General features: G+C 38.2%; 1 protein-coding gene across 2 annotated transcripts; it reads right to left on the minus strand.

The window, feature by feature from the left end:
• Positions 1-4,227: 4,227 nt before the first annotated feature.
• Positions 4,228-11,856, minus strand: LOC115379945 (obscurin). Of its 2 annotated transcripts, XM_030080923.1 has the most exons (5): positions 11,745-11,856; positions 11,310-11,639; positions 10,761-10,845; positions 10,114-10,210; positions 9,947-10,000 (listed from the first exon to the last, which is right to left on the minus strand). In XM_030080923.1, the coding sequence occupies exons 1-4, from the start codon at positions 11,821-11,823 to the stop codon at positions 10,153-10,155; spliced, it is 552 nt and encodes a 183-aa protein (XP_029936783.1). In that variant the 5' UTR covers positions 11,824-11,856; the 3' UTR covers positions 9,947-10,000; positions 10,114-10,152. The 2 variants fall into 2 exon arrangements, with proteins under 2 accessions (XP_029936784.1, XP_029936783.1); XM_030080924.1 differs by lacking the exons at positions 9,947-10,000; positions 10,114-10,210; positions 10,761-10,845 and adding exons at positions 4,228-4,599; positions 5,782-5,875.
• Positions 11,857-12,068: the final 212 nt, after the last annotated feature.

The raw sequence follows: 12,068 nt of genomic DNA on the forward strand, positions 1-12,068 counted from the left end.
AGACGGAGACACAGAGGACGACGAGTCCAGGTTCGTGGAGGACGCTTTGGAACAGTGATGGGTCGTTTGCGAACGGACCGGCTCCTGATTGGGAGCTGTGTTTTTTTTTTTTTTTTTTTTTTTTTTTTTTCCAGGAGCCGAAATTTTTTTTTTTTTTTTTCTGCGAAAACCGCACGTGATTGGTCAAGATGTGGGGTACTGTCTGTCTCTGCTGAGCGCTTCACCCCGAACCGGCAGTTACACACACACACACACACACACACACTCTCCTCCATATGTGATGGTTGGTGTACTTTGCTTTGATGCTGTACAATGCTGCATCCACAACAGCAACTGATTTATTCAGAAAATTAAATATTTTTGGTTCCATTATTGCTTGTGTTGATTTCTTTTTGCATGCTACTATATTTTCACTCTTATATGGCAATATATCAAGAGCAACAGTGTGTAAATGATATACACAAGTATGTGACACAATGGGAGATGTGTTTGTGATGTGAGACAAATGCTTGCTTTTGAGATGTGTTTACAATATTTTGAATACTGTGTTTCATTTTGCAGTAGATGGGTGCATTTTGCATTTTGTGTGAGCAGTAGTTGGATTTGTGTGTAAAGTTTTGAGAAAAAGACACAGAGCTTTGAAAATGTGTGTAAGCAATTGAAAAAAACTGTAGTAAAAAAAAAAAAAAAGTACCAAAAACAGAAATCTCGTGCATTTACACGTAGCACTCGCACAGTACAAAAACAAACAGAAATCTTGTGCATTTAGCACTTGTATACAGTAAGCTTACGTAAAAATAAAGTACAAAAATATACAAATGAGAAGTGCATTATTCAGCCACAGCATCATTTCTCCGTACTGGGTCGACCTCCTCGACCACCTCTCACACAAACTCTTCCTCTCAGATTTCTATCCATTGTAGAGCCTCACAAAGCAGTGACTCTCTGAACTGGCTTCTATATGTTCCCTCACATCATTAGCCACACGTGTGATCAATTTTGAGTTGTTGTGTTCAACCAGTGACACATGTGCTTTACTTGTGTTTGACTTTTGCCACCAGTGCTCACCATTATGCAACACAGGTGCATCACAATGAAAATGTGTTGGCAAGTTGTGTCTAAACAGGTGAAACGTGCTTATGGTTTTGCCAAAAAGAGTGACTGATTCAATCAGTGGGTTCAGGCAATGGAGCATTTGGTTCAGACAATAGGGTTTAGTGTTTTAGCAATTGAGAAAAACTGTAACATTAAAGAGAAAAGTTTGACTTACCTTTGGAGCTCTCACGCACAGACACGGTTAAATTCCACTCTGTAGTTTTCACACCTCTCTTGGTGGTTGCACTACAATAATAGATCCCTGCATCATCTTGACAAATGTTCGAAATTTCTAACTTTGTAGGAATGATTGAGTCAATGCTCATTCTGTGAGATGTGAAATTTCTTATAGTCTTATTACCAGACAGAGAGAAAAGTAAAACTCCGTCTTTCTTCCAGCTGATTTGTGTTAGATTCACGGCAGATATGTTCCAGTCCAGCGTAACAGAGTCTCCAGTAGACACCTGTTTGTTGCTGCAGTTGATTGTTGGATGAAACCCTAATGGAAGAAGATAATCATTTAAAAAAAAGCATCTGTTTACACTAATGTGGCATAGCACATAGTATTACACTGTACCTGCAAAGTTCTCGAGGATTAGGATGATCATAAACAGCAGATTTCTGGAAAGTAAAGCTGGTTTGGCTGGAGTGAACATGACTGAGAGAGAGAGAGAGAGGAAGAGAGAGAGTGAATGAGTGAGTGACAGAGAGAGAAAGAGAGAGAGAGAGAGAGTGGAGCGTCCTTGTCAGTGGTTAAACATGAGATGAGCGTGATTAAGAGAAAAGGGGAAGTGGTCACATTTTAGTAATCTAGCGCAGCAAAGTTCATGAACTAAGCCACATCTCACTTCCTATCTGCTTCTCTTACCCCGTCTTGTCAAAATTCAGTGTGTGAAGTTTCTTATGCTGATGTGGCTGTGTGTTGCACTGTGAAGCCCTGAGTTGTACTAGTCTGCATGCTGGAGAAAGACCCACTTGAAAAAAAAAAAAAGGGTGCTAAGCCCTCTTGGAAGAACTACAGGACCGTTTGATCAGTGGTGAGAAGCAACAGGTTATCACACCCAACACTGCAGAAACCTGAAGACAGAAACAGAAACCTGAAGACAGAAACAAAAACTTGAAGACAGAAACAGAAACCTGGTTAGTGTATGTTGTTATCCTTTTAAAAATTAGAGAAAGCATTACCATGATACACTAATGTAAAAATTAGTTATTCTGTTAGGATTCTATTTTCTTCTCAGAGGAGACAGAATGGACACAGACTGTGTGCCATGCATGCTGGTAAGGCTCTAGTGAAATTATTTTACCTGGGGCTCTCTTGCCCCATCTTTATACTCAACGCTACTCCTCGGGATGTAGAACCAAAAGAGAGACATTTCATAACTCAAAATTATCTTAGCTACAGAACATATTTCAATTTGCAGAAATGCTCAATGCTCTTTAGTATAAGATCTAAATGCATACCCCGAGTTTCTCTGCATGACATCGTGGCTGACATCAGCAACAGCCACTGGGTGGTGTTGCTGGGACGGGATTCTGCACAGTGCATACAGTGCAATGCTGCTATCGACCCATGACCTTGCCAGAGCCTGTTTTTCTGACAAATCTGCACTTTTGATTCATTAAACCTCTTCAAGTACCCACACAATCCCCTCACGTTGCCACTTGCCAAGTCTGTGTCTTTCATAAACAGACAATTAACACAACTTCAATATCATTCTAAGAAGCTGCCATTCCAACCAAATATTAGTCATATACCAAAATATAACAAATATAACAAATATAAGAAACCCATTTGGGGGGCGATGTGTTGTAAATGAAAGTGCAGTTGTATTAGTTCATAAGTGTCTTTTCAATAATTTATAATCAGCAGTGTACAGCATATGGGATATGCAGTAAGACAACAAAGAATGCATTACGGTCTGAGACACATGTTACACAAGTTACCATGATGTCTGTTTAAAAACCATAATAAATAAATATAAAAATAAGTAATCTGTTATACAGTGAGTAATCTGCTATATAAATTGTGCAAATATATTATTTTTTTAATGTGTACAGTGAAATTCAACGGCAGAATTGTGGTTATCAATATTTTGCTGAGTCTTTATCATTTATTTGGCAATCAACAGATGTATAATCACCCTGCACAAAAAAATAAAAATCACCAAAATGTACATTTTCCAAATTATACAAAATGCACACATACACAAGTACACAGACCGCACACTCACACTCCACACAAGCAGAGTTGCCTTTAGCTTTCATCTATATCATTCAAGACTTTCAGATCACAGTATTAGCTCGATAGTTGTATTGCTGCTCAAAACAAAAATGTACTCAAAGACTTTACCAAAGTAAAAGTAGAAATGTATGGAAAAAATATTCTGTTAAATATAAAAGTTTACTTAAGTGAAAATATATAGGTGCTAGCAGTAAAATGTACTTAAATATCACAAGTATAAGTATCCCTTCTGAAAAAATTGTCCCTTTCATTATGTTAAATTATTGATGCATTAACCTGTTAGAGGAATTTTAATGTTGAATGTGGTCCAGACAGCAGTAGATATAAAATGGAAATACTGAAGTAAAGTGACACAACCTCAAAATAGTACTTAAGTGCAATTCTCTAGTGAATGGACTTTGTTACTTTACAACTTGACATAATGAAAATTTTAATCTTCCACCAAGTATCTCAACACAAGGACAGTTAGAATTGCTCCATTTTTATTTATCGTCAGATGCAGGCTCCCTCCTGGACTTTCTGTCCAAGTCTCTGTTGCATATTCAACACTCATTTGAATTGTGCTCCTGATTGTCTCCTAGGTTGCATCCATGGATGGGATAAATCTCCAGGTATGACTCCTTGGGCTGTGAATTGTCCTGTCATCTGTAAATCCATGGTATTGAGGAGAATCTCCTGTGGGGACAGAAGCTGAAAGACAATGAAAATTTTGTCTAAGGAAGAAGAGAAGAGAACCAAATGGATGGCCGAGAGGAGGGAAAACCTCTGCGCCTCGTGACTGTCTGTGAACAGAAGCCTGGTCTTGACGCCTCTTTAGTTTCCTATAACTCTTAGTAGCGTGGGCATGTGTTGTACTGATGTATGTGGGCGTGTCTTGTATAAGAGTGACATCTCTAACACTGATGTGTTGCACTGTGTTGTGCTAGTCTGCAGACTGCAGAAAGATCCAGTGGAAAAAAATGTGTTAAGCCCTCTTGAAGGACCTAACAATGTTTCAGAGGTGTGAAACAGGAAGTTGATTCAATCGGTGGGTAGAAGAGTAGACAGAAAAACTGTCACTGAGGGGCGATTCTGAGAACAAAGGCAAAGGAAGAACTATCGGCAGGTTATCACGGTGGCAAACTGCAGAAACCTGATGAATCAAGGCGATTGTTATTGTTTCGAAATTAGGAGAAAGTATGATACGCTGAAGAAAACATTCATTTCCATTTGGTCCTGGTCCTCATGGGTCCTGGCTTGTGGCTCTAGTCCTGAGTTTTCTGCAGAGACACAATCATGACAACATGTCAGCCTAATAATCTTATTACAATCAATCAATCAATAAACAAATAAATAAATGAATGTCAAAAATGTTCCGATGGGTTTAGGGACATTTTTATAAGACACTAAAGGCAGGCACTAGATTTCTTCGTCTTCTTCCTCCTTCTCATCTTGTACTTCTTCCGTAACAGTGACATCTCAAGTGCTTTCACCCCACAAATTGCCACATACAGCTTTATTTTACATCGGTGATCAGTTTATGGAAGTGACCAACTGGAGCTCATCTAATACAAGCAGCTGTTTCAGAAGTTGAAAGACCAGTCGAGTTTATTCTGTGATGTCATTGCGTTTTAGCATTTTGAAGTGATACTTGAAGTGAATTTGAGTAGAGATAACATCTGACTGAGTTCTTACACTCAGCTCAGTCTGAGTCCCCTGTCATGCAAAATATTCCAACAGTAAAAGCTCAGTTTAAGTAGTAGCATGCAGCAGAGTTTGGATGTTGCTTGTTTGCAGATTAGAAGAGAGGACTTTTGATGACATCCACAAATCATAAATGAAGTTGAGCATGAGTGGATTCTCTTTAACAGAAGTTTTAGGTTGCTCTTTGTTGATATTTCCAAATTATCAATGCTACAGGATTAACTCAAGTATATCCCACTCACTGTATTAAATGAGGTAACAGTAGCTGATTGTGTATTTATAATACAAAGAAGTAAGAAAACCTGTTATCACCATGAACTCAATATCAAATACTCATGAAAAAAGAAACTCTGTCTCTCTCCCTCTCTCATGTGTGTGTCTAACATATTTCTGATGTTGTTCTGCGGTTGGCGTTAAAGAAATACGTTTCTGCTCAGGTGTGTGTGTGTGTGTGTGTTTGTGTGTTTGTGTGGGTGGGTGAGAGAGAGAAAGACGTGTCACTGTTAGGTGTATTGAGAGTTGTCTCAGGTCGTTGGTTGACACAGTGACAATGATAGTCAGTAACAGGCAAAACCAAGGCCTCCAGCAGTTACACGTAGTGCAAAGCATTTTAGTTTCAGGTTTGTCTGGATGTATTTTTTGTGCATCACTCTGGCAAATTTAATTCTCAGCATGTGAACGTCATTGATTCTGCATGGAGCACAAGACTTCTCCCTTTCTGACATCTAACTTTAGAGACATTAAAAAAAAATACTTACCTATAGAGCAAGACAGTTGAACAAGTGATAGCACTTAGAACCAATCCGATTACAAGAGGGTATAAACATGGAAAAGACGATGGCGAACTGATTTCTGCACAAAATCAGATGGAAATTTAGTTAAGTAGCTGGCAGGTTGACCTTTGAATTTTACTCCAAAAGTTTTTGACACTGAAGGTAACACTTAGTAGTAGGGCTGGGCAATATATCGATAATATAGTGACACTGTGATGCAAAGTGTTCAAACTGTTCTATTATTTTCCTTTACCCACTTAGTTATTATATAGACATTTATCAAAATGCGTATTTATCAGAAATGTCATTGTGTAAATATTTATCAAAAATCTTATTTGTCACAAATCTCATTGTGTGCACATTTGTGAAAGGACCAATAATCATTCACACATTATTGTCACAATATTGATACTGAGGTATTTGATTTTGTCTATATTACCCAGCCCTGGTTAGTGATAAAGAAATGATTAGTCCTGATTTGTGCTCTACTTACCTTTGGGGCTCTCAGACACGGTTAAATTCCACTCTCTAATTTTCGGACCTCTCTTGGTGGTTGCACTACAACAGTAGTTCCCTGCATCATCTTGATGAACGTTGGAAATTTCCAACTTTGTAGGAATGACTGAGTCAGTGCTCATTCTGTCAGATGTGAAATTTCTTATAGTCTTATTACCAAACAGAGAGAAAATTAAAACTCCGTCTTTATTCCAGTTGACTTGTGTTAGATTCACCTCTGATACGTTGCAGTCCAGGGTAACAGAGTTTCCCATGAACACCTGTTTGTTGCCACGGTTGCTTGATGAATGGAAGCCTAATATGGAGGGGGAGAAAAAGAAAAACATCCACACCAATGTTGCATGACAAACAGAACTACTACACACAAGTCTTAACTCACTGTACCTGCAACATTATGCAGAAGTAGGATGACCGTAAGCAGCAGGTGCCTGGAGAGTAGAGCTGTGCTGGCTGGTATGAACATGCTGTCAGAGAGACAGAGACAAAATGGAGCTTACATTATGTATGTAGGACTATTATAAATGCGGAAGTGGGTATGTTAAAGTGGGTGTGTTATTGTCTCTGTGGTCAAAGCTAAAGCTGTTTGCTTACTGCTCATCATTAAATATCCTGAAGCATTCTTCTAAAAATTCAAGTTATCATTTACTGAACGGTCAGATCAATCTCCAACAAGTATTTAGATTTGTATTACATCTAGACTTGGCTCTGTAGTTTTCACACCTCTCTTGGTGGTTGCACTACAATAATAGATCCCTGCATCATCTTGATGAATATTCGAAATTTCCAACTTTGTAGGAATGATTGGGTCAATGCTCATTCTGTGAGATGTGAAATTTCTCTGTGTCTTATTATGGAACAGGGTACGAGAGAAAAGTGAAACTCCGTCTTTATTCCAGTTGACTTGTTTTGCATTCACTTCTGATACGTTGCAGTCCAGCGTAACAGAGTCTCCAGTAGACACCTGTTTGTTGCTGCTGTTGATTTTTGAATGGAAGCCTAATGGAAGAAGATAATTAATCATGAAAAAAAATAACATCTGTTTACACTAATGTGGCATAACACATATAGTATTACACTGTACCTGCAGAGTTCTTTAGGATTAGGATGACCATAAACAGCAGATGTCTGGAAAGTAAAGCTGGTTTGGCTGGAGTGAACATGACTGAGAGAGAGAGAGAGAGAGAGAGAGAGAGAGAGAGAGAGAGAGAGAGAGACTGGAGCTTCCTTGCCTGTGTCTTTAGCATTAATGTCTTTTCACACAGAGTGTGGATGGTGAAGAGAAAAGGGGAAGTGGTGTCATTTGGGTATAGGTGTGTTAGTGTTTCACATCAAAACTAAACTAAAATGGCTCACACTTCATATCTGCTCTTTAGTGTCTCACTCTATCTTTTAAAAATTCAAAGAGTTCTCATTGAATTATTCGTTAAAGTACTTCATCAGCTTTTGTTTGAAGCAGAAACTTTTGGTCTCAGTTTTAATACTGAGAGAATAAGAGAGGCCAGACAAATAAAACTAGGTCAAAGTCCAGTATATGGCTGGACCACAGCTACATTTAGAGAGCGGCTGCTTTGACCTCAGTTCTGTGACCAAGTCTGTAAATATTTTAAACCCACATTATTTATACGGTTAATTAGCGATGATGTGTTGTGACTGTCAAAACGGAAGCCAGCATTGTTTTGATGCTGCTATGGTGGTTTGGCTGCTTCCTTGCTCTGATGCTCTGATGTTTTTTTTTTTATCTGGTCTTGCCCCCTTCAACCAGTGAGCGCTTTTTGAATGTGTGCAATTATTAACTCTCATGTAATTGTAGCTCTTTATGCTGCTATTTTCCACTAACCATCATAAAATGTTTGTTAATGACAAGTAATTGAAATGCTTTTGAACATTTTAACTGTATTAATCTTCATCTGTGGAACCAGATGTTCTTCAACATCTCTGGGTGTGTGTATGTGTGTGTGTGTGTGTGTGTGTGTGTGTGTGTACGCGCGCACACACACACGCACACACACACACACACACACAAGTGTCAGCATCAGCTTTATCTGTCTGTTCAAATTAACTTCTCTGATGTTCTTTAGATGCTCCAACAGGGCCTCCTGTTTTCTTATGTTTTGGTATTGTGTTGGACTTTCACTTTTGGCTGCTGCTCTTTTAAAATGCGGCGGTGAACTGGCGGTGAACCACTGTTGTTCTTATTCACAGTCTTCCAGTTAAGTGGATTAAATTGGTTAAAAGCATGAGTCAGTGTCAGGTTGGGTAGTTGATAATCTGTCCATGTAAAAACATTTTTTGAATCTCTTAGTTACACTGATAATGTTCATGTGAAGCAGCCATTTCTTCACGTGTGCAGGGGCTCTTTCTCTATCTCTGCCTTTTTCCTGTGTGCTGCGGTTCGCCGCCTCATTTTAAAAGAGCAACAACCAAAAGTGACAGTCCAACACAATACCAAAACATAAGAAAACAGGAGGCCCTGTTGGAGCGTCTAAAGAACATCAGAGAAATTCATTTGAACAGACAGATAAAGCTGACACTTGTCTTAAGCCAAGTGGTTTGTTGTTTTCCTTTTTCAAACAGTAAAAATGATCACTACATTGTATTGAAGTGAACATTATCAGAGTGTGCCTCGCATGCTTGTGAGGCTCTGATGAAAGGAATTGAAGGGATAGAAAATTAAAATACATAATTTTCCAATAATTATTTTTAAAATGTATTATTATTGTCATCACTGACTGAAGTCAGAGGCCTATAAGTTGATTTCTTCTGAGTCAAACAATCAGTTGTACTGGGGATTAAAGGACACTTTCATGGATGAGCAGAATGATCCAGTCTTGACCTTCTTGACCACTTGGCTTTGATTTTGATTTAGGTGTTGATGACGGTATCCTCTGTTTTTTCCACCTGCCACTGAACTTCTTCCACCTCAGAGTTGTACCGCACAGTGGTACCCTGGGTTCCCTAATGCCAATATCGACCTCTTGTTTTGTCAAAAGCCTATTTTTCCTCTAACAAATCTGAACTTTCATTTCCTCAAAATTCTTCCTGCCCTGGTGCCCACACAAACCCCACTTCACATTGCAAAGTGCCACATCCATGTAACTCCACAGAGGGTTAGGTCAATAAGGTCATATAAAGTGAGAAACACAAAGAACGTATTTCAGGAGGAAAAGTATTTATTCCCTTTGAGAATGTAAATGTTATTGACGGATTAACCTGTAAGAGGATTTTTAATATTGTAGGTGGTCCAGACAATGTTAGGTCTAACTACTGCCTGGGAGTCTAAACTCCAGCAATGCATCATATTGTATGGGCTTATTATATTTTTGCATATAATACCTTATTCTTCAAAGTTGTATAAAATAAATGCAGTCAAATAATGAGTAGAGTAATTCCCTTTATAAATTGCTGGAATAAAAGGATAAAGTCTCACAAAAAGGAATTTCTCAAGTGAAGTGCTACTACCACAAAATTGTACTTAAGTACTTGAGAACTTTGTTATCGAACTCCTCTTCATGATAAGAATTTAAATTTTCTACCAAGTGCACAACACTTGTAGCTGGAATTACTCCATTTTTAGTCATCATCAGATGTAGCCTTCCAGGTAATGGATTGGATTGAGTCTGTCGATGTCTCTCATCCGGTTGTCATTTGTCCTGTGGTCTGTGGAACCATGGTGTTGAGCAAGAACGTCCTATTTAAAATTTCATCCGAGGAAAGAAGAAGAAGAGAGAAACAAATGGTTGATCAAGAGCAAACCTGAAAACATGGAAGTGTGAGTAAAAAGGAAGGGCCACACTCTCTGACCTCTCCTCCTCCTGACTCCCTGCGAACAGGAGCCTGGTCTTATCTCGGGGTCCTGGTCCTCACCATGTCTTCGCTTGTGGTTCTTGCCCTGAGTTTTCTGCAGACACACAATCATGATCAATCATGACATCCCATTAAGCATAAAATGGTTCAGGGATATTTTTCTAAGATGCCAGATCTTGTGAAAATGTCCTCTTTGAGTTTGACCATGTTTTTGGACTGCCATGAGTCTGTGTTGTAAATTAAGAAGAAGAAGATCTTTGAAGTGCTTCACAAACAAGGGACTGAATAAAAATAATTAGAAGCAATCAAATACACAATCCAAGTCAATCAACAAATAAAACAACAACAAAAAATGGGTAAAAGTAAAAGATTGAAAAATAAATAAATACATTGATTTATAATAGAAGTAACAGAAAAAAAATAATTAAGAAAAAGCAATATAGTCAAAATGTATATTATATATCAGAGCAAATAGTTGAAAACTGAACTTAGTAATAAGAGGATGGAGTTTTTAAGGAGAAAGGCACAATTCTGTTCTTATACAAAGGCTTTTTATTTTTTGGTAACCTGCTTATGAGGTTGATGACTGTTTGTCTGTATGTAATGTCTAATTTTGGAGACATTAAAAAAAAAAACATACGTACCTATAGAGGAAGAAAACGATAGCACTTAGAGCCAATACAATTACAAGACGGTATACCCATGGAAAAGACGATGCCGAAATGATTTCTGCACAAAATCAGATGGGAATTTAGTTAGGTAGCTGGCAGGTTGACCTTTGAATTTTACTCCAAAAGGTTTTGACACTGAAGGTAACAGTTAGTGGTAGGGCTGGGCAATATATCGATAATATAGCAACACTGTGATATGCCACTAGAGATCATCTGGGATTTTGGATGTTGTAATATCTTATATACTGTATATAAGTGTTGTCTTTTCCTGGCTGCAAAGTGATGTAATTTTCTGAAATTACCTGATCGTTCTAGCTGCTCTATTATTTGCTTTTACCCTCTTAGTTATTATATAGACATTTATCAAAATACATATTTATCAAAAATATCATTGAGAAAGCACCAATAATTATTCGCACAATATTGTCACAATATTGATATTGAGGTATTTGATTTTGTCTATATTACCCAGCCCTAGTTAGTGATACAGAAATGATTAGTCCTGATTTGTGCTCTACTTACCTTTGGGGCTCTCACGCTCAGACACAGTTAAATTCCACTCTGTAGTTTTCATACCCCTCTTGGTGACCACACTACAACAGTAGATCCCTGCATCATCTTGATGAACGTTGGAAATTTCCAACTTTGTAGGAATGATTGGGTCAATGCTCATTCTGTCAGATGTGAAATTTCTCTGTGTCTTATTATGGACCAGACTACGAGAGAAAAGTGAAACTCTGTCTTTATTCCAGTTGACTTGTTTTGCATTCACTTCTGATACGTTGCAGTCCAGCGTAACAGAGTCTCCAGTAGACACCTGTTTGTTGCTGCCATTGATTTTTGAATGGAAGCCTAATGGAAGAAGATCGTTAATCATGAAAAAAACAACAACAACAACAACAACAAAAAAGAAACATCTGTTTACACTAATGTGGCATAACACATATTACACTGTACCTGCAGAGTTCTTTAGGATTAGGATGACCATAAACAGCAGATGTCTGGAAAGTAAAGCTGGTTTGGCTGGAGTGAACATGACTGAGAGAGAGAGAGAGAGAGAGACTGGAGCTTCCTTGTCCGTGTCTTTAGCATTAATGTCTTTTCACACAGAGTGTGGATGGTGAAGAGAAAAGGGGAAGTGGTGACATTTGGGTATAGGTGTGTTAGTGTCTAACATCAAAACTAAACCAAAATGGCTCACACTTCATATCTGCTTGTTAGTGTCTCACTCTATCTTTTAAAAATTCAAAGATTTTTCATTGAACAGTTAGTTAAAGTACT

Source organism: Myripristis murdjan, chromosome 21, assembly GCF_902150065.1.
Source record: "Myripristis murdjan chromosome 21, fMyrMur1.1, whole genome shotgun sequence".
Classification (NCBI taxonomy): Eukaryota; Metazoa; Chordata; class Actinopteri; order Holocentriformes; family Holocentridae; genus Myripristis; species Myripristis murdjan.

Excerpts from the sequence above, each read along its gene's own strand:
- LOC115379945 (XM_030080923.1), bottom strand. The coding sequence starts at position 11,823 with ATGTTCACTCCAGCCAAACCAGCTTTACTTTCCAGACATCTGCTGTTT. Across the intron at positions 11,640-11,744 it reads AATCCTAAAGAACTCTGCAG|GCTTCCATTCAAAAATCAAT; the intron begins GTACAGTGTAAT and ends TTCTTCCATTAG. Across the intron at positions 10,211-10,760 it reads ATCGTTTTCTTCCTCTATAG|AAAACTCAGGGCAAGAACCA; the intron begins GTACGTATGTTT and ends GTGTGTCTGCAG.